Genomic DNA, 21,399 nt, shown 5'->3' with positions numbered 1-21,399 from the left:
CTTGTAATAAAAACTGTCTCTTGCTACCATAGGTTTTTTTGGTGCAGTTCACGAACAGTGTTTTTGCAAACTCTATCAGACTGGTTACTCATTACTGACTTTAGCTTATCTATTAAAGTTCTTAGTAATTTTCATACATGATGTTGAAGCTATACCTGAGAAAGCCTTTTTGAACCAAAAGAATGGACTGAAAATTTTCTTTTTAGACTCAGTCTTTATGACTTCTTAGATCGATCGATAGACAGACAGACAGATAGATAAACTTCTCTCATCAATGGCTTACTATCATCCATTCTCTGAGGAGGCCTCTGCATTCTTTACAAATTTAATTAGTCATCAATGATATTCAAGGCACTGACAAAGAACTGAACAGTACTGGACCAAGAACAAAGATCTGAGTCATTTCACTAGAAGTCTTCTAAATTCATCCATATACATTTATGTATTATAGCCATTCAGTTATTTATTGTTGTTGTTTGAGACGGAGTCTTGCTCTGTCGCCCAGGCTGGAGTGCAGTGGCGTGATCTTGGCTCACTGCAACCTCCACCTCCCAGGTTCAAGCAATTCTCTGCCTCAGCCTCCCCAGCAGCTGTGATTACAGATGCCTGCCACCATGCCGGCTAATTTTTGTATTTTTAGTAGAGACAGAGTTTCACCATCTTGGCCAGGCTGGTCTTGAACTCCTGACCTCGTGATCCACCCACCTCGGACTCCCAAAGTGCTGGGATTACAGGCGTGAGCCACCGTACCCGGCCAATTGGTTATTAATCCTCACTCACATTTCTCCATTTTACCACAAGGATATTATGATAAACTGTTATAAAACATGTCACTAGACTCTAAACTGAATATCTATCTAACTCTCTCTGATCCTTCAGCCTAGTAACACTATTACAGTATTGTTCTGTCATCTTGGACCACAGTGAAGACCAACCCTAGGGAATGACAGAATGGGAAACTGGAAGAAAGCTGGTCTCTAGCAACTTTGTGGAGTTGCCATTCCTGCCCTGGGCTGTCTATTGTCAGAATTCTTTTAACTGGGAGAGAAATAAACTACCTTGTATAAAGAAAAAAACAGGATTATTACTCCCATAAATTGAAGTGATCCTAAAGCCAAGAATACAAGCCTAGGGAGAATAAAGCAGGCCAAACTACATGGTATTTTTTTTTTTTCCAAACAAATTTATTCTGTTCCAGCCCCAAAGAAGAGGAAGGACCTACATTTTAAAAATAACAATAAAAATTGCTAAAAACAAAGCCATTACAAAATTAAGCCCCCTCCTTTAGCAATAAATACTGAACTGATATATACATATGAGGCTTAGGAAGGAGGCAACAACAGGAACCTTGGGGACTCTGTCCCATGGCAAGATCCCAAGACTTCTACCAGTTCCATGCTCTTTGCTTAAAACATAGAGAGCAGTGGAAGAGACAGGAGAGATAAGCCAGAAGAGTATGTGGCCCTGGAGAGAGCTGGAACATGATGAGGACAGAGGAGAGAGAAGAGATACGAAGTGTAATACAAGCAGGGAAAAGGAAAGTTCATTTAAAACATTCCTCCCATTCCTGCTGAATCACTGGATGTGGCTGGACCAACTGCACAGGGCCTTGTCCCCTCTCCTCCAGTCCCTGTTGAGCACACAAGTCAAAGAAAGTCATTCACACTGTGGTCGCGATGCCACTGTAGCAACAGCCTGGCTGCTGGATCCCTGAGGCTTCCCATTCACCACTAGCAGGAGGGGCGTCTCCACTCGAACACTGGAAAAGGAATAGTCCTAGAAAAGACAGACAAAGGTTCAATTACAGATTCCAAGATGGAAAAAGCTCCAGCATGGGGATACACCACTTGCAACTTTCTGCACCACCTCCCCCATTGCATACCCCCTCTACTTTCATCTCACATCAGACAAAACTGAGCTAACAAAGGGGACGAAATTTTCCCAAAGTTTTCAATCTTCAGAAGGAAAACATGGAGCATTTAAGGTCATGCAGGGCCACTACAAGAATAAGACAGCTCTTTGATTCAAAAAAGGCAAGTTCCTGGCATTGCCTAACAAAAGAATGCAACCAACTCTCACAGAATCTGCCTTTTCCCACGGTGTTTCCTGATAATTAACTAGACACACACGGCAGCCAGCCAGAGCCAGTGGGAACCCTGAGAAAATCTCAGTCCAAATGTTTATAAGGTCCTAAATTTAATCCACCAAATACAAATTAAAGTTACTTCTCTTTTTTATATCAAGAGGAGGAAATAGAATATGTAACAGAATGTAGCCATTTTCCTAATAACAAAAAGGATATCAGCTCACTTTATCAGTTCAAGTGTATTTTAAGTTGTAAAACATGTTAAATAATCTTCATCCAAAAAATGTGGCACTGAGAGGCAGGCTCTTTTAAGTCCAAGTAAAGTAAATTTAAAAGTTCTCATAAACCAATTTTTTTAAGTCTTCACAGAAATATCGACAAGTGACACAAAAAAATGGCAATTTAAACAAGAAATACAAATTAAAATAATATTCATACTATATTTTTCACGTAAAATTAGAAAACAACTTTTCAAAGGTTTCCAACCAGAGTTGAGAAAAAAAACTAGAGAAACACTTATTTACATCCCTGTTGGTAGTGACAACTAACTAGTACAATTTTCCAAAGAAATATTTGGCAATATGTATCAAAAGCATCCGAATTCTGCATACCCTTTGGACCCAGGATTCTGCATTAGAAATTCATTTAAGGAAATAATCATAGATACAAGCAAAGATACAAAAATCCTCACTGTGTTTCTAATTTTTTTTCTATTATAAAAGTACTAATCTAGATCTGAGGTCATCAAAGTCTTTCTGTAAAGGGCCAGACAGTAAATATTTTAGGCTTTGTAGGTCAAATGGTCTCTGTTACGGAACAGGTCACCTCTGACACCACAGTGCAAAAACAGCCACAGACAACAGTAAGCAAATGAGTGTGGCTGTGTTCCAATAAAGCTTTATTTGTGGACACTGAAATCTGAATTTCCTGTAATTTTCACACATCACAAAATATTATGCTTCTGTCAATTTTTTCATTTAAGAACACAGAAACCATTCTCTTTTTCTTTTTTTTTTTTTTTCTTTTTTTTTCTTTTTTTTGAGGCAAAGACTTTCTCTATCACCCGGGCTGGCATGCAATGAGACAATGATGGCTTACTGTAGCCTCAAACTCCTGAGATAAAGTGGTTCTCTCACTTCAACCTCCTCAGTAGCTGGGACTACAGGCATGTGCTGCAATACCTGGCTAAGTTTTTAAACATCTTTTTGTAGAGACACGGTCTCACTATGTGTTGCCCAGGTTGGTCTTAAACTCCTGGGCTCAAGTGATCCTCCCACCTTGGCCTTCCAAAAGTGCTGGGATTTTAGGCATGAGCCACCATGCCCAGCCTAAAAACCATTCTTAATAAAAACAAGCAGTGAGCCAGATGTGGCCCATGGGCTTTGCCAAACCCTGATCTAAATGGTTAAACAGTGGTTAAATATCTACATTCATAAGGTTTTTGTAAGAATTGAATGGGGCAAGGCAGGCAATAAAAACTCTTAGCACAGTGTCCGGCACTCAATTAAGTGTTAAATCAATGTTAACTATCATTACCATCTTCATCACCCCGTCTACTCAATGTGTGAAATATGTAAAAACATAGGAAACATTCACAAACATTTGCATATAATATCCCACTCATGATTTAAAACATAGATATAAATATATGTGTATATATTTATGAAAAGAAAAAAGACTCCAGGTATATACACCAAACTGTTAACAGTAACAGTTCACAAGTAGTAACATCTGAGTAATAATATAACACCTGAGTGATAATATTTCACTCCATTTTTTTATTTTTTTGCTTACCAGTTTACCTTTTTAGTAAAAAACAATGTATATATATAAAACATATGTACACAAATATATACACACATAACCTACACACATACTCACATATAATTATTTCTATATCTTTGATAAAAAGATAAGCTTGGTTCTACTTTTAGAGCCTATGAGTTGGAAGAGAATCCTCGCCATCGCTCACCTTTCCTTTGTGCTGAATTCGGTGAAGACGCAGGTTAGGCTCAGGGATGGCTACAGAGTCTCCAATGAGCACTCCCCAGCTCTGCACTATATTGTACACCATCACTGCATAGCAAGGTCCATCTGAATCTACCAGGCCAAATGTACTGCCACGTAAAGATAGATTAGGAGAGAGGACAACAAAAAGGTATGCAGGTAGGAAAGAAGAGCAGAAATAGTGGTTTAAAAATACTAGCAAAATACTGGACTTAAAGTCAGCGACAGGTAATTAAAATAAAATATAAAATTTAATTTAATTAGTCTAAAAATACTAACAAAATAAACAAATGCTTTCTCTCAGTTACTCAGAAAACCTATGAGAGGTACCATCCTCCACTTTGTACATCTGAGTCTTCATTTTTCTGAAACTCATCAATCTGTCACTTTGCTAAGAACTTAGGACAAAGCACACTGAAGCCATTCAACAAATATTAATGAAGAACTAGACCAAAATGTTACAGTTGTAACATTATTCCTGGTCTATCAATGTAACTATCACACTTTTTTTTTTTTTTTTGAGACAGAGTCTTGCTCAGTCGCCCAAGCTGGAGTGCAGTGGCGCGATCTCAGCTCATTGCAAGCTCCGCCTCCCAGGTTCACGCCATTCTCCTGCCTCAGCCTTCCGAGTAGCTGGGACTACAGGCGCCCGCCACTACACCCAGCTAGTTTTTTGTTTGTTTGTTTGTTTTTTGTTTTTTGGTTTTTTTTTTTTTTTTTTTTTTTTTGTATTTTTAGTAGAGACAGGGTTTCACTGTGTTAGCCAGGATGGTCTCAATCTCCTGACCTCGTGATCCGCCCGTCTCGGCCTGCCAAAGTGCTGGGATTACAGGCGTGAGCCACCGCGCCCGGCCAACTATCATGCTCTTAACCAAAGCCTCTAACCATCACTGTCTGTGTAGTTTAATTCCACAAACTTTCACCAAATATTACATATGTGCCATGCATTGTGTTTAGCAGTAAGATACCAATCCAGCTATGAATGACCTGTAGTCTAGCAGGAGTCAAACAATGAAGTCATCACTTACAGTAAAGTGTGATGGGTGCTAGAATAGCTTTTCCCTTGTGCTGAATTCAGTGAAGCCACAGATTGGACTGTGGGAGCCCAGAGGAGAACTATCTAAATCAAAACTGGAAAGCAGGAAAGATTTCCTGGAAGAGGTGATGCTCGAAGTGAATCTTAAAGGGTAAAAAACCAGCTGGGTTAAAATAGAAAAATTTATCCTCAGTAAAAATTTTAAAAACCTCTGAGGGGACAGGAACAGAGATTGCCTTGGAGGGAACATGAGGGAACTTCCCAGAATGGTGGTAATGATCTCTGTTTGGGTTATACAGATATTTTCCATTTGTTAAAAGCTATGAAATGTACACTTAAAATTGTACATTTCATTGTATGTAAATTTTATATAAAAAGAAAAAATTGAAATACTGAACTCAGTTAATGACTGCATGCTAAAGTATGTAAAGTATATTGATCTCTGCAATTTACTCTGATAGCAGGATAAACAGACCGATATGTAATAAGCTAAGTAAAATAAAATGTTAATGGAAGAATATAAGTGATTGAGAACACAAATGTTCAATGTAAAATTCTTTCAACTTAGCTGTATGTTTGAAAATTTTTAAAACAAAATGTTAGAGGCAGAAGAGGATGTTAGGTATGTCAAGAAGCTAGAGATTATCCAGGCAGAGTAACTGTATGCAAGACACAGAGGCATGAAAACAGCTATTCTAAAACCAACAAAATTGTTCCATGGTTAAAACAAAAGGCACAGGTGGGAAAGAGACAGAAGATAATGGAAAGAGAAGTAGGAAGCAAATCATGAAGGACTTTGTATGCGAAGCTAAGTAGTTCACACTTTATCCCAAAAGCTACATATAGTACCAGCAAGGAATCTTAAATAAGAAGTAGCAATGGTCAGATTTACATCTAAGAAACATTTCTCTGGCAGCACTGTGGAACACTGGAGGAAACCAGAGAATCAAGGAGACCTATTTGGAGAAGTGATAAGGGGGTTAATTAAGGTGGTAAACGCAGAGAAGTCAAGTCTATAGGACAAAAAAGGCAAATCTTTTTGGAGAATGGAGAAGCCTATTCTTCCATAAGTCTTAATCAAGTGACTGAGAGGTGATACCATTCCTTCACAAGGAATCCAGGGAGGAGAAGCAGGTTTACAGAGAAAGATTTAGGTGAGTAATACTGAAATACCGAGTTAGAGATTTCTTACTGGAACCCAGAGGCAGTTGGTTATAGGGATCCAACACTTGGAAATGAAGCTTGGGATGGAGATACATCTGTGAGCATATAGGAGGCTGCCAAAGCCTTGGGTTTATACGACATCACAAGGCAAGATGATCTATAGACAGGATGGAGAAGAATCACACTCATGCCATCACGTGATACACCTGAATTCACAAGAAACATTGCAATCAAGCAAAGCACTCTCCTGATGAATCCAGTCAAAGCCTCGGAACCCTTCTACACAGTATGTCAGGCAACCACTGACAAGTGATCAAAGTTGGCAACTATAGGCCATCCTGGTATAAAGAGAAAAAAAGGAAAAAAACAAAAATAGAGTCCTGGGAATCTAAGATTTAAAAGTTGGGCAGAAAAAGAGAAACCAAGGAGTGGCAAAATATCTACTTGTTCTCAAGGTCTTCTAAAACCTACCTTTGTCTATATCACTTTCTAATTCTTCTCAGCTCTAGGATTTGCTTTAGTTAATTAAACTGTTCTCAGCTATCTTTTTGCCCTTCAACTCATCAAACACACAAACCCCTAGAAAACGCCATGGAGAAAGCTGGGCCATATAATGGGAATTGTGAATATTTCTGTTTAGATGGAACAGAAGGCAACTGTGAAAGGCAATAATTACAGATAAGTCAGAATGTTTTGGAACCACACAACAGAAGTTGCTGGACCCAGTGCCTAGAAAGACAATGGTGATCCTAGGAAAATAACAATTTCAGTAGAAAAGAGAAAGGGGAAACCAGTCAACCAGGGATTAGGAAGTGAGTGAAGGACCAAGGAGTGGTGGCATTCACTAAACCCTAACTTTTCAAGATCCAAAAATGTTCTAAATAAATATTTTAATTCATTTCCTCTGCTGCTAGCAGCACCTGCACCTGGGTCCTTGACATTTCTTTTTCCTCACTCCCTATGACACATATACTACACACTCAACAAATATTTGTTGAATGACATCTAAGACAATCTCCCAACCAGACTTTAAATTATAACTCAAAGCTCACTTTTCAGAACTGCCTAAGTATACCTAAGTACAAACAGGACTAAGAATTTGTCCTCCTTCAACTTCTATGATCATGAAAATGCAAAGGGACAGAAGAATTTTGAGGTTTCTGTCTTATAAAAAAAAGTCCTGCCAAATTTCAACTATGGACATAGGAATCCACATAGCACCAAACTCAGGGATAAAAAACGGGCAGTGGCAGAATCTACAAAAGCCTCTGATCAAAAGATTGTTAAACATCACCCAGGCAATATCTGCCCACGGGACAGTCACCGAAGGAAATCAGAAGTCACAAATCTGTTACCACTGACAATCTCCTCAACTGCCAGGGAAAGAACAGGAAGTGACAGCAATTAGTTCAAAAGGGTAAAACTGGGGAAATCCAAGAGAAACTCACAAGGGGACTTTCTCCTCTGTGGTAAGGCTAAACACCACCTTTCCCAGGATGACGGCACCGCTGTTCACCCCAGGCTGAAGCGTACTCAGTGGCTTGAGCTCCAGGGTCACTTTCTGCCCAGAGGCTGACTGGTAGTGCCCATCACCGCAAGGGCCTAGATGGGCTGGGCGCAAGCTTCCCAGCATGCTCTGCAGCTTTTTGGTCTTCACCTTTCCCTGCAAAGAGGAGGAAATAGGTAAGAAGCTGGAAACTAGTCGCCTTCCTTGAGATTCTAATCCTTCCCTCCCACCCACTTCTATAGGGTCACGACCTCCTAAACCTATTTATTCTTATTTTATTGACCCACAGCAAAACAAAACAAAACAAAAAGTAGAATTCAGCCCTTTAGATATGTTTACCTTACTCTCAAGGAGGCTGGTTAATCTATCCAGGAATTCCAGAAGTTGTTGCTCTCGTTGCTGGGGCTCTAGCCAGGCAGGGTCCAGGGCGGCAGCCCGAGAGAAGCCCTCCAGGGCCTCCCCATAACTCTCTTCATATTTATGCAACTGTACAAGAAGTATATCCCAATTATAAGTATATCCAAACAAACTATCCCGAGGGAATAATGGCACCATGGACTAGGAATCTAGAGAAATAAACTGTTTTCCTTCCTGGTTATTTTTCTGTGCTACAATAAACAGCCTCAAGAGCTGGTAACACCTTACATCCTTCTCCCTAGCCAAGATGATCACAATCCCAAAGATGGAATCATTTCAAAGAAGCTACTTTCCAAACTCTAAAATAGTTAAGTTGTATACATTGGGTCACTTGACCTTTGTATTTACTTAACATTTCAGAAGTCTTCTAAAAGATGCCCCCATTGTGTACATATTCTTCTACCTCCTCAGCCCCTTCTTCTTTCCCCCCAGTGACTACACCAGATACTGAAGCCGGCTGGGCGCGGTGGCTCAAGCCTGTAATCCTAGCACTTTGGGAGGCCGAGACGGGCAGATCACGAGGTCAGGAGATCGAGACCATCCTGGCTAATACGGTGAAACCCCGTCTCTACTAAAGAATACAAAAAAAAAAAACTAGCCGGGCGACGAGGCGGGCACCTATAGTCCCAGCTACTTGGGAGGCAGAGGCAGGAGAATGGCGGGAACCTGGGAGGCGGAGCTTGCAGTGAGCTGAGATCCGGCCACTGCACTCCAGCCTGGGCGACAGAGCCAGACTCCATCTCAAAAAAAAAAAAAAAAAAGTGACCTGCTCAGATACCGAAGCCAAACCGAGCTAGCTGTTTATAGAACAACACGGCTTTCCTCTTGCAGTCTGTACCCAGTCTGTGTCCCTATGCACACTCAGTTATCCTCACAAGCTAAGACCTAGATGTCTTACTTATTTGACTCTCAGATGACTATACCCCAAAGGTCTTACCGTCGCCCTGTTCAAATGAAGGTCAGGATTGCTAGAAGCTTTTCTGTCAACCTTCTCCTATAATGGGATAAAAAGATTATCAGGGCATCCTGTCTCAATGCTAAGGACTGACATGCCCAACATGTCCTACACCTCCTCTTCCTAGAGAATGGAAGTTTCTTCCTTGCCAAAATGTAATCTATACCACAGAAGCAGTTACCATATAACAAGTGTGGGTATCTTAGTCCCTAAAACCTTACGGATGTAAGTGTTTTTATATGTGTAAGACTTTAAAATATTATTGTAATTTATCCATGTAGTACTATAAAGATAGAATAAATCTTTATATAAATGAAATATGTGGCCCGGGCACAGTGGCTCACGCCTGTAATCCCAGCAATTTGGAAAGCCGAGGAGGGCAGATCACGAAGTCAAGAGATTGAGACCATCCTGGCCAACATGGTGAAATCCTGTCTCTACTAAAAATACAAAAATTAGCTGGGCGTGGTGGCGCACGCCTGTAATACCAGCTACTCAAGAGGCTGAGGCAGGAGAATCACTTGAACCTGGGAGACGGAGGTTGCAGTGAGCCGAGATTGTGCCACTGCACTCCAGCCTGGGTGGCAGAGTGAGACTCCTTCTCAAAAAAAAAAAAAAAAAAAAAAAAAAGATTAAAAAGCAGATTTAAAGATTAAAAAGATTAAAAAAAAGATTTAGCAGAAGCCAAATATAAAATGTTGAATGAATACACCATACTACTCTTTAAAATGTAAACATTCACCAAATTAAGAAATCAGAGTAAAATATAATTGCTCTAAAAGTTCTGTGATTGAAAAAGGGCAGTTTAAAGTTAGAGTTGCGGGGAGAGTGGCAGGAATGGGAGAAAAACAAATTTAAAAGGGCAGTCCCTGAATTGCAAACATGAACATACAGTAGCTGTGTTCTTTATTCTACCACATGGAGCAGAGTAAGTAATGATAAGTTAAAAAGCAATTCTCTGTATCAAGAGAAGCAAAAGAAGAAAGGTAAATATGAGAGCTAAATAAAAAGTGCTCAGAGGACCAATGTGAAGTCAGAAGCCAATTCTAATAATGAGAAAAAAGGCACTCAAAGTCTGAGGGAAAGCCCTATGCAAATGCCTATCAATATAAAAATGCTTGAAAACCTAAATAAATGTATTGAAAACCTAAATAATCTAATTCACTTAATTCCTAGGAAATGACACAGAACAAGCTACACATTGTTTTCTCTTTCAGCCCATGGGAAATCCAGAGCCATATTATCTAACGGTTAATTTGGGAATAGCACTTAATTTACACTGAAGTATAAGTTTTCATTGTTCTTTAAAATGAATGTGGCCAGGTGCGGTGGCTCAAGCCTGTAATCCCAGCAATTTGGGAGGCCGAGACGGGCGGATCACGAGGTCAGGAGATGGAGACCATCCTGGCTAACACAGTGAAACCCCGTCTCTACTAAAAAATATTAAAAAACTAGCCGGGCGAGGTGGTGGGCGCCTGTAGTCCCAGCTACTTAGGAGGCTGAGGCAGGAGAACGGCGTGAACCTGGGAGGCGGAGCTTGCAGTGAGCTCAGATCCGGCCACTGCACTCCAGCCTGGTCAACAGAGCAAGACTCCGTCTCAAAAAAAAAAAAAAAAGAATGGACAAAAATATTAATAAGCATTATTTTAATAACTTTCTTCTCATTAAGGAAGATAAACACGTTGAGGCAGCTCTGTGATTTGGTTATGTATGTGTGTAAGAAACCTAGACAGGTTAAGGAGCTATCCAGCATCAACGCACCACAATGCAAGTGGTTCCTCACACTTACGTTATAAGAAGTCAGTCATCTCTGCAGACACTTTTTTGCAAAATCACACAAATGAAATGCCAGCAAACACTGCCACTGCCCGTGATGCTTGCTAAAGGGCCACAAAGAAGACTGAACAACGCTTTTGCTTCTGTTGTTGCCTATTCATCTGGCCTGGTGACCATAAGTACTTACTGCTTGGGCATAGGCACTGAGGGCTTGCTGGGAGATCTTAGGGTTCTGGCCAGTAGAGAAGTAAAGGGAAAGATATGAATTCCCAAGGATATCTGAAAGAGAAACACAGTGACGAATCATCTCAGAGTCCAAGTTCAAGATATGACTTATTTTGATCATTCTTGAAAGTATATTTGAGAAGTCCCACATGAAACCCAAATCAGGAATGATACGATACTTAGTATACCCAAAATTCCCCTACAATAGAGCAACAAGGACCCCAAACTGAAATCTGAACAGACCGTACAAAAGCCCCGCCTTGCTTATGTGAAAACTAGGATCAAAAGATCGAAGAGTTCCTAGAAAAGCAGTTCACCAAAATGTCTTTCGTGTGTCTTCAAAACAAAGATGCCCTGGCTTAAACCTCAGAGTCAGACTCAAAAGATGGACTGCAAATATTGCTCTGATTGAAAACATCTGCTCTAGAACCCTGTTGGAGATCTTCTGAGAGCACTCACACCAGGAGCGGCCATCATGGACATCCATCTGAACAGCCAACTTAGCCTGTCGGACACTGTCCATGACATGGTGAGAATGTTCATCTTCAGTGCCAGTCCGCAGCTGGCGAAGCACCATTGACAGGTTTTGCAAAGAGACTTTGTTCCTGCACTGCAAATAGAAAAGGCACATACTCAATCTTCCCGATTCTACCTCCCCTTCCCAGATGTATTCTGAATTCAATCTTCTAAATCTAATTTTTTACCTTTTCAAATTTTTTGTTTTGTTTTGGTTTGGTTTGGTTTGAGGTGGAGTCTTGCTCTGTCGCCCAGGCTGAAGTGCAATGGCGCAATCTCAGCTCACTGCAACCTTTGCCTCCCGAGTTCAAGTCATTCTCCTCCCTCAGCTTCCCAAGTAGCTGGGACTACAGGTATTTACCACCATGCCCGGCTAATTTTGGTATTTTTAGTAGAGACAGGGTTTCACCATGTTGGCCAGGCTGGTCTCGAACTCCTGACCCCAAGTGATCTGCCCACCTCAGCCTCCCAAAGTGCTGAGATTACGGGCGGGGTGAGCCACTGTGCCTGGCCATATTTTTCTTTTTGAAACAGGGTCTCACTCTGTCACCCAGGATGGAGTACAGTGGCACGATCTTGACTCACAGCAACCTCCACCTCCTGGGTTCAAGTGATTCCTGTGCCTCAGCCTCCTGAGTAACTGGGATTACAGGCATGTGCAACCATGCCCAGCTAATTTTTGTGTATTTGGTAGAGGTGGGGTTTCATCATGCTGGCCAGGCTGGTCTCAAACTCGTGACCTCAAGTGATCTGCCCACCTCGGCCTCCCAAAGTGCTGGGATTACAGGCATGAGTCACCACATCTGGCATATATATAATATATATATATATATATAATTATTACTATTATTATTATTATTATTTTCTTTTTAGAGACAAGGTCTCACCATGTTGCCTAGGCTGGTCTCAAACTCCTGAGCTCAAATGATCCTCCTGCCTCAGCCTCTCAAAGTGCTAGGATTACAGGTATAAGCTACCACATCCAGCCTTAATTTTTTCATCTAAATTCTTGCTGCCATCTGTATCTTCAACCCCCATCTACAAGGATCAGCTTAGTTGCTAACTTTTCTTCACTTCCTTTCTCCCCCTGAACCTGATCCCATCATCATCTTCCTTTCCCAGGACCCTGCCTCTATTTTCCTCATTCAGGTCTGCTCTCTGACCTTTCCTCCCTCCTGATTCTGTCCTAGTTCAATTTCAGTTCTACTCTGGTATTCATGTCCTAGGGAAACTCATAGAACCAAAGAAATTCATCCTTCCCATCTGTGCTTTCCAAAAGGATAGGGCGCAGCTCACATGGGTAAGGGCTCCTGAGAAGCAGGTGTGGGCAGCTGCAACATCCCCTTTTTTCCAGTACACCTCACCCAGCTGGTTCCAGGCTTCCACCAGCTTGGGCTCCAGCTTCACAGCCTTTGACAGAAGCTCCTCAGCCTTAGGGCTATAGTCAGGAGTCACATTTAGTGCTTTCCCAGTTAGCATCAGAACTTGCGCCTTGCCCTGGACAGAACCTAAGAGGAAGAAAAAAAGATACAGTGGGAAAAAAAACAAGCAATCTTACAGTTAAAGACCACGGCACTTTCTCTCAAAAAATAACTCCATGTCAGTTTTAGGAATAGAAAGAGTTGAGGAAAATATTTATCAACAAACCATTTATTGAAAGCTCACCATAAGCAGAGTGCTATGTTACCTAATTGGGCAACAAAGAAAGCATTATTTCTAGAGCTTCTGCCATCTGTTTCTTGGTCCCCTATCTACAAGGATCAGCTCGTTGCTAATTTTCCTAGAGGGGTTTACAATCTAGATGAAGACAAAGCATAAACATAGAAAATTAAAACCATGAAAAAGAGCACACCGCATTAGCCCAATGAATGGGCTTTAACAAGTCAAGAGGAGTCAGGACAAATAGCTATCACTAAAACAAAAGAGAGAGAGAAAGAAAAGACCCTCCAGGTTAGAAAATGACATAAACAAAGACACAGAATCAAAAGTACATGTGGCCATGTTCATGGAAGAATAGATGGTTCAACCTGGATGAAACAAAGTTCCTCTACAAGTAATTAGTCAGAGATAAGGTTAGAAAACAGAGTAAAACAATGGACACTTGAATACCAGGTTAAGGGGGTTAGACTTCAGCAAGTCAATAGCAGGAATCTTTAAAGATACCTGAGCAAAAAGGCAGACAAGAGGATCAGGTTAAATGCATGAAGTAATGATTTAGGAAGATGACCATGGCCATCGCGTTATATAAGTGGATTTGAAAGTAAAAGAAATTAGAGGCAGAAAGTAAAATTACTGCAATAGTTCCATTAAGTATGCTCTCTTTCATTTCATGCCATTTGCTATAATCAAATTTTAGGAAAAGTAGCTTAGGGAATGAAAGGTTGCACAGGGGCCCTGAGAAGTAATATTACATTGTACTACCCCATAGCAGTAACAGATAGGATACCAAAGAGTCTACGAGGAGGGAGTAAAGGTCGATCACATTTCACTGAAGGATGGGGGGTTGTACAATCTCTAGGGCTCATACCCACTACTTCTTCCATCTGCTGTAGGGTCTTCTCCATCTCCTTCCGCACATCCTGTTGCTTCCTCCCAGCATCCTCAACACTATGTGTCTCAAAATAGCAGTCTCGAAATGAATAGAGCTGATCCACTAGTTCCTAAAAAGTATGACAATGGAACCATTAAGTGGAGGGACAGGGAAACTTGAAATTGGCTAGCCATACCGTCTCTTGGTCTAGAAAGACCAATTCTCTTATCTCACCTAGGAATGGCACAATAGGCAAGTGGACAGGTTTACTAAAATGCCACAAATCATAAGGAAAAGCAGCCAGTACCCCAGGCCAGGTTTCATGGTCCCATGTTGTCCCATGTCAGTGTCTGTATTGTGATGACCGTTTTCTCTCCCTGCCCCAGCAGGGCTTCTAATATGACTCAACACTTCACATACCACAGTCATGAGGAGGGAAACACTGCAACTTAAGATAAACCAAAAGTTAGTAAGATCATTCTATATGGTCCTGGTCCTCAAAGAATAACACTTTGAAATTTACACTTAAAGTCGGACTTCTCAACTAAAACCATTTTATCCCTGATTTTTCATACGCTGATATCTGAAAATACAATACAACCTTTGTGAATATAATAAGCATGTTAGAGAGTCATTGTTTTCCACCACAAACATACCAATTTGAACTTGGTAACTTTGGTATTTTTGCAGCATTTTGTTATTTTAAATGCTTATTGTGGTTTTGTTTAGTTCGTTTTTTTTTTTTTTTGTCAAGTCATCTTCTGGGTGTCTTGGATTTTTTACAAGTAAATATTCTCTTTCCTCTTAAATGCCTCTGAGTCTTCCTGTCAGATGAGGCAAAGCTTTTCCACTACAGGTCAAGCATCCCTAATCCAAAAATCTGAAATCCTCCAAAATCCGAAACTTTTGAAATGCTGACACCACAAGTAGAATATTCCACACCTGACACACAGTCAAAATGCAGTCAAAGCATTGTTTCAGGCACAAAATTATTAAAAATATTGTATCAAATTACTTTCAGCCTATGTGTACAAAGTGTAAATTAAACAATTTTTTTTTCTTTTTTAAAAGACAGGGTCACCAGGCACAGTGGTTCACGCCTGTAATCCCAGCACTTTGGCAGACCGAGGCAGACGGATCACGAAGAGATCGAAACCATCCTGGTCAACATGGTGAAACCCGGTTTCTAGTAAAAATGCAAAAACTAGCCAGGCATGGTGGAGCACACCTGTAGTCCCACCTACTTGGGAGGCTAAGGCAGGAGAATCGCTTGAATCTGGGAGGCAAAGGCTGCAGTGAGCCGAGATTGTGCCACTGCACTCCAGCCTGGCAACAGAGTCTCAAAAAAAAAAAAAGAAAGACAGTCTCGTAGGTTACCCAGGCTGGTCTCAAACTCCTGATTTCAAGCAATCCTCCCACCTCAGCCTCCCAAAATGCTAGGACTACAGGCATAAACCACCAAGTTTCATATTTAGATTTGGGTCCCATCTCCAAGTTATCTCATTATGTATATGCAGATATTCCAAAATGCAAAAAAATCTGAAATCCAAAAAACTTCTAGTCCTAAGTATTTTGGACAAGAGATACCCTCTTCTTTCCTGAAACTGCACAGATAGCAGCAGAAATATATAATCACTTCCCATCGAGTCTAACCAACTGTCTTCACAACATATCCTGAATTCATCCACCTGTCTCCGTCCCACTATGACCATTCCTGGATTACATCAGCTTCATTACTTGCCCGGACTGCAAGAGCTTCTTAACCAGTCATCTTGTTTCTGTTCTCTCTCATTCTCCTCACTGTAGTGGGAGTGATCTTATAAAAAACATACATCGTATCACAAACCTTCAAATAGTTTCCCACTGCAGACAGAATAAAATCCAAGTCCTTATCATGGCCTAGAAGACTGTATGAGCTGACCTACCACCACCCATCCTGCCACAAACTTCACTTCTCAGCACTCTCTCTCCTACGACACTCAAGCCAGCGTGGCCTTCATGCAGTTTCTCAAACCCATCAAGCTCAGCCCACCCGGAAGCCCTTACACATGCTTTTCTTTATGCCTGGACACTTTCTCCAGATCTCTGCATAACTTATTCCTCATCACCATTTAGATCTTAGATCAAATATCAATTCCAGAGAGGTTTTCCCTAATTACTCAAACCAAATGAATATCTTCCTTCTCTCCTCTACTGTTAAATCATACTCTTATTTTTCTTCATACTTATTTAAAATCATGTGGCCTATCATTAATTGTCTATTGTCTGCCTCCATCACTGAAATGTAACCTCCAGGATGGAAAGGACTTTATTCTGTTTTGTTTCGAGCTACACCTGAGCACCAGAACAGGACTTGGGACATAATAGGCTCTCATTCACTATACTTGATTGAATTAACTAACTAACCCCTGTTCTAACAAATACATATGTGCTATACTTAATTTAAAATCCTATCCAGAATGAAGAGAACAGACTAGCACCCTCTGCAGTAATGCTTTTCAAATTTTATTGCATTATATCCAAGACCCAGCCTGCAGAAACTCTGATTTTAACAGTTTAGCAGAACTCAAAATTCTACATTTTTAACAGGCACCCCAGATGATTGTAACGAAACTGTAAAACACACTTTGAGAAATATCCTTTTATACATTCCTTTTACACTAAAATGTCTATAACAATGAAATCAAAGTTTACCACCATCTCCATGAACAGCAACACCATTATCTAATCCTTTTCCTCTTTTCTACTTCATTCCTTTATTCCATTCCTGCACCGACCCCACCCCAACATAACCGAAGTATCCTCTCCCAAGCTGCTTAGGACATTTACCACAAATGAACCTAGGAAAAGACAATTCTCATAAAAAATTACAACCAATTTCCTTTTGTCCTGAAATCAACATGGCTGCAAATTAAGAGTTTTAGAGGGGGGCTTATTGATTGGTTTTAGTTGTTAAATCAAACATTCAAGAACTTGTTTGGTTTTATTGTTTGGTTTTGTTTTCCCCTGGACTGAACGTTTTTAGAAACTTATTTTCTCATGGCAAAACCAATACATGTAAGTTGTTAAAATTCAAATAGATACATGTAAAAAACAGAAAGTAAAAAATTCCCCCAAACAACCTCAGTGATAACCACTGATTTGTATACCTTTTCAGATTTTTTTCTGTACATACACAAACATATATACGCCAATAATGTTTCTAATATAGAACCAGAATTGAGAATCTCTCTTTTCAGTCAGTCACAATTAGGGAATAAAATGAAGTTAATCCAAATCAGTTGGAACACTCTAAAAAGTATTACTATTTTAATCTACTCAAGAACAAAGAAATTTCCCCAATATTTAAATCTGTGCGTTAAACACCTTTAGGCAAGTTACAAGCCTGTCATAGTTCTAATATTTAAGTTACAGGCTGTCTTGGAACGAAGAACTGAGTTTCTGAGGTTTAAGGAAAATCGTGGGTCCTTAAAGGCAAAGAGCCAAGCAACTAGTTAACACCTCCCTACCAAGCCCAAAAGCCTAGTCTTACTCAGAAGCACAGTCACCTGTGGACTACGTGGAGTCTGTACCCCTCTGCATCAGACCCCAAAGTGAAACTACGCATGTTGAAAGAAATCAAAACTGAAATCCTAAGGGGAGTAACCAGGACACTTGCAGTGCAGGTCATTAGTGTGATTGTTGCCAAAGCAGAAAGGTGTTAAATGGCTTTTGTAGGCATCAAAACAACATGTGATAATAGTTCATGCAGATCTGCCATACACATGTATATGCTATTCGCTATGGATGAATCGAGAAAACAACGTCCTCTCTAAAAATGTACATGAATAGTTAGGAGCAACAAATCCTCTTCCATACAGGACTGAAATTAACCGCAGTCAGGTCGACAGCAGGAGGTTCCAACACACTGGGAGGCTCCCTCGCTGGCTGCGGCTGCACCCTCGAGGGTTGTTATAGTAACCGCACAGACGCACGCAGCTTCGCGTGTGTGCCGGAGAATTCGCGGGCACTACATAAACTGGACTCCCTGCTTCATTCGGAGTAACAAAAACACATACAGATTTTAATCTAAGGCCCCACCTGCAATTTCTGCAAGATCGGCTTGACTTCTTCCTCTTCATCAGCCATCATCTCCCGGCCACTCCACCCCCAACTTTATAACCACAGAGACGCACGCCCTCTCTCATCGCGGAACCACAGCGACATCTGGCGCTCTGGAGGCTTTTCTGCCCACGAAGGGCTTTGCTTCAAACCAACTTAACTATTTCCTACAGCACATAGATGCTCTGCAATCACTTTTGAGTTCATAAACTTGTTTCTTTCCCAGATCCTGGAAACAAAATGTCCTCAGCTTAATTTCTATATTCTTGTTTCATATCTTCCTACTTATTTATACTAAGATTATAATACTCCATGAAGAAGACAGTTTAAGAAGTGCACACCTTTGTTTGAAATTTTTAAAGCCATGTAGTACAATGGCTACTTTACTCAATCTTTTCCAAACTTTGCAATAATTTTCTACGTATGATTAATTTTATCATTTTAATGCACTATCCTAATAAATACTACACTTGGGATGGCTCATAAAAACCACCATGCTGTACACTAATGCCTCCATATTTATAGACAACATCCGGAAGAATATATAAGAAACAATGACTGTCTGCAGAGGGAAACAGAAACTGGGAGCTTTGGTTAAGCGAAGAAAATTTTCACTGCCTGCACTTTTGAATTTTCTTGCCATCTATATGTATCACCTATTCAAATATAAACATAATTTTTAAATAAAAAATTATTTGCTTCTATATAGTCTCTGGAAAGACACAAGACACTGGCAACACTATTGCTTACAAAGAGCAGAAGTGAGCGGCTGGAGCAAAAATGAGTGACTAGGGAACTGGGGTAGACTTTTCACTCTATGCCTTTTTTGTAACTTTCAAGTTTGTACCTTGTGAATATATTAAACTTGTGAATAAATCTTTTAAAGTGTCATGTAATATTCCTGACAGTTTTGCTTTACTTTTTTAGTTTTAATTACAGCTTCAAGCTGATTATGTGAACTTAAAGAAGCAAAACGTTCAAGGCAGAAATCATGAATGTATATAAAATCATTTCCTCAAATCATTTTCCAACATAAAGGAAATAGTTTGTATTGTAACTTATAAAACCTATGTCATTAGCTATAAAATAGGGAGGGATGTTTTAAAAAAAAATTTTTTTTTTTTTTTGAGACATAGTCTCACTGTGTAGCCCAGGCTGGAGTGCAATGGCGCGATCTCAGTTCACTGCAACCTCCGCCTCCGAGTTCGAGTGATTCTCCTGCCTCAGCCTCCAGAGTAGCTGGGACTACAGTGGGACTACAGGCGCATGCCACCACGCCCAGCTAATTTTTTGTGTGTATTTTTAGTAGAGATGGGGTTTCACCATGTTAGCCAGGATGGTCTCGATCTCCTGATCAAGTGATCCACCCGCCTCGGCCTCCCGAAGTGCTAGGATTACAGGCGTGAGCCACCACATCCGGCCCTAAAACTTTAACATTTTTCATCCCCTTTCTCATTTTAACTTTGATGCACACGAGGTTGGGCACAGTGGCTCACACCTGTAATCCCAGCACTTTGGGAGGCCAAGGCGGGCGGATCACTTGAGGTCAGGAGTTCAAGACCAGCCTGGCCAAAGTGGTGAAACCCCGTCTCTACTAAAGATACAAAAATTAGCCAGGTGTGGTGGCGTGCACCTGCAATCCCAGCTATTTGGTAGGCCAAGGCAGAACCACTTGAACCCAGGAGGTGGAGGTTGCAGTGGGCCAAGATGCTGCCACTGCACTCCAGCCTCGGTGACACAGCAAGACTCCATCTCAAAAAAACAGTAATAAATAACTTTGGTGCACACTAAGAATAATTTTTCAGAGATTTTATACTTTATATTCCTAGTGAAGGAAACACTACTTGCTTTTCAATTATGTAAAGCAGGGCTATTTAATTGCCTTTCTACAATGACTAAACATAAACTATCTTCAAATGATTTCAGTATAATTTGTATTACCTAAAAAACAATGGGATTTGGCATTTAGGGTAATTCCATTGTTAACACAGCCTAAACCATTAAGAATCAATCCTAAAATTTAAGAGTTAGAAAAGGCTGTAAGGATAACTTAACTCAATCCTTCATTTTACAGATACAAAGTCCAAGAAAGTTTAAACTAAGTAGAAACCAGAACCCAGATCGTCTGCCTCCCTAGCCAATATGCTTTCAAGTCTTTCCTCTAATAGGACATAAAGTTACTGAGAAGTCCTTCAAATTTCTATCATGGCTCTACATTTTAAATAAATATATGCATAATTAAACAGAATTTAATTTCCATAATAATAGTCAGAAATGCTTACTAAAGGAAAACAATGAATAAATCTTTTAAATTATTTTAATACAGTCTCTTGAGATCAATAACACATTGGCAAACTTTCTGCAGAAGTGCATTCCTAAATAAGTAAACCCAAGGCAACAGTTGACCAAAAGGTAAAGTAGCAGCTTTATTTTAAAATACAGTCTTCCTTTGGTATCTTTGGGGGATTGGTTCCAGGAACCCTTATGGATACCAAAATCCTTGGATGCTCATGTCACTTTTATAAAATGTATGGTATTTGCATACAACCTACAGATTCTCCCAAATACTTCAAATCACCTCTAAATTATTTATAATACCTACAATGTAAATGCTATCCAAATAGTTGTTATACAGTATTTTTAATTTGTATTTTTTATTGTTATATTATTAATTTTTTCTCAAATATTTTTGATATATGGTTGGCTGAATCTGCAGAAGCAGAACCTGTGGATACAGAGGGCCAACTGTAAACACCAAAAAAATTAACTTTAAAAAATAACTATCAACGTGAGTTATTTTTAAATACAAATAGGGACTGAACATACATGCATCAAATTGTACTCTCGTTCACTGACATAAGCACACCTCCAAACAAGTTAATATGAAGGTAAATATATAAATATATACAAATAAATACACATACCCAAATAACAAGCCACAAATCACCCACCATTTTCCAAGACCAAAATTTTCACATAAACATACTGACAAATACAGCAAAGTATCAGTGTACATTAACATACTTACATATACAGATATGCATAAATACCAGAATTCAAAGCAACATGTAGCATATAA

At 40.0% G+C, this 21,399-nt stretch overlaps 1 protein-coding gene across 3 annotated transcripts; it reads right to left on the bottom strand.

Moving 5' to 3' along the window:
- Positions 1 to 1,162: 1,162 nt before the first annotated feature.
- Positions 1,163 to 18,400, bottom strand: TTC5 (tetratricopeptide repeat domain 5). 3 transcript variants are annotated; one of them, XM_023186653.2, is made up of 11 exons: positions 18,300 to 18,367; positions 14,527 to 14,667; positions 14,217 to 14,349; positions 12,986 to 13,197; positions 11,633 to 11,783; positions 11,136 to 11,227; positions 9,155 to 9,211; positions 8,140 to 8,286; positions 7,742 to 7,956; positions 4,059 to 4,203; positions 1,171 to 1,776 (listed from the first exon to the last, which is right to left on the bottom strand). In XM_023186653.2, the coding sequence occupies exons 3-11, from the start codon at positions 14,251 to 14,253 to the stop codon at positions 1,657 to 1,659; spliced, it is 1,176 nt and encodes a 391-aa protein (XP_023042421.1). In that variant the 5' UTR covers positions 14,254 to 14,349; positions 14,527 to 14,667; positions 18,300 to 18,367; the 3' UTR covers positions 1,171 to 1,656. The 3 variants fall into 3 exon arrangements, with proteins under 3 accessions (XP_023042420.1, XP_023042421.1, XP_023042422.1); XM_023186652.1 differs by lacking the exon at positions 14,527 to 14,667 and having other exon boundaries at positions 1,163 to 1,776; positions 18,300 to 18,400; XM_023186654.2 differs by lacking the exons at positions 4,059 to 4,203; positions 14,527 to 14,667 and having other exon boundaries at positions 18,300 to 18,400.
- Positions 18,401 to 21,399: the final 2,999 nt, after the last annotated feature.

Source organism: Piliocolobus tephrosceles, chromosome 6 (assembly GCF_002776525.5).
Source record: "Piliocolobus tephrosceles isolate RC106 chromosome 6, ASM277652v3, whole genome shotgun sequence".
In the NCBI taxonomy this organism is placed as follows: Eukaryota; Metazoa; Chordata; class Mammalia; order Primates; family Cercopithecidae; genus Piliocolobus; species Piliocolobus tephrosceles.
Note: the sequence above shows the minus strand (reverse complement) of the source record. Positions and strands in the feature narration are given on the sequence as shown.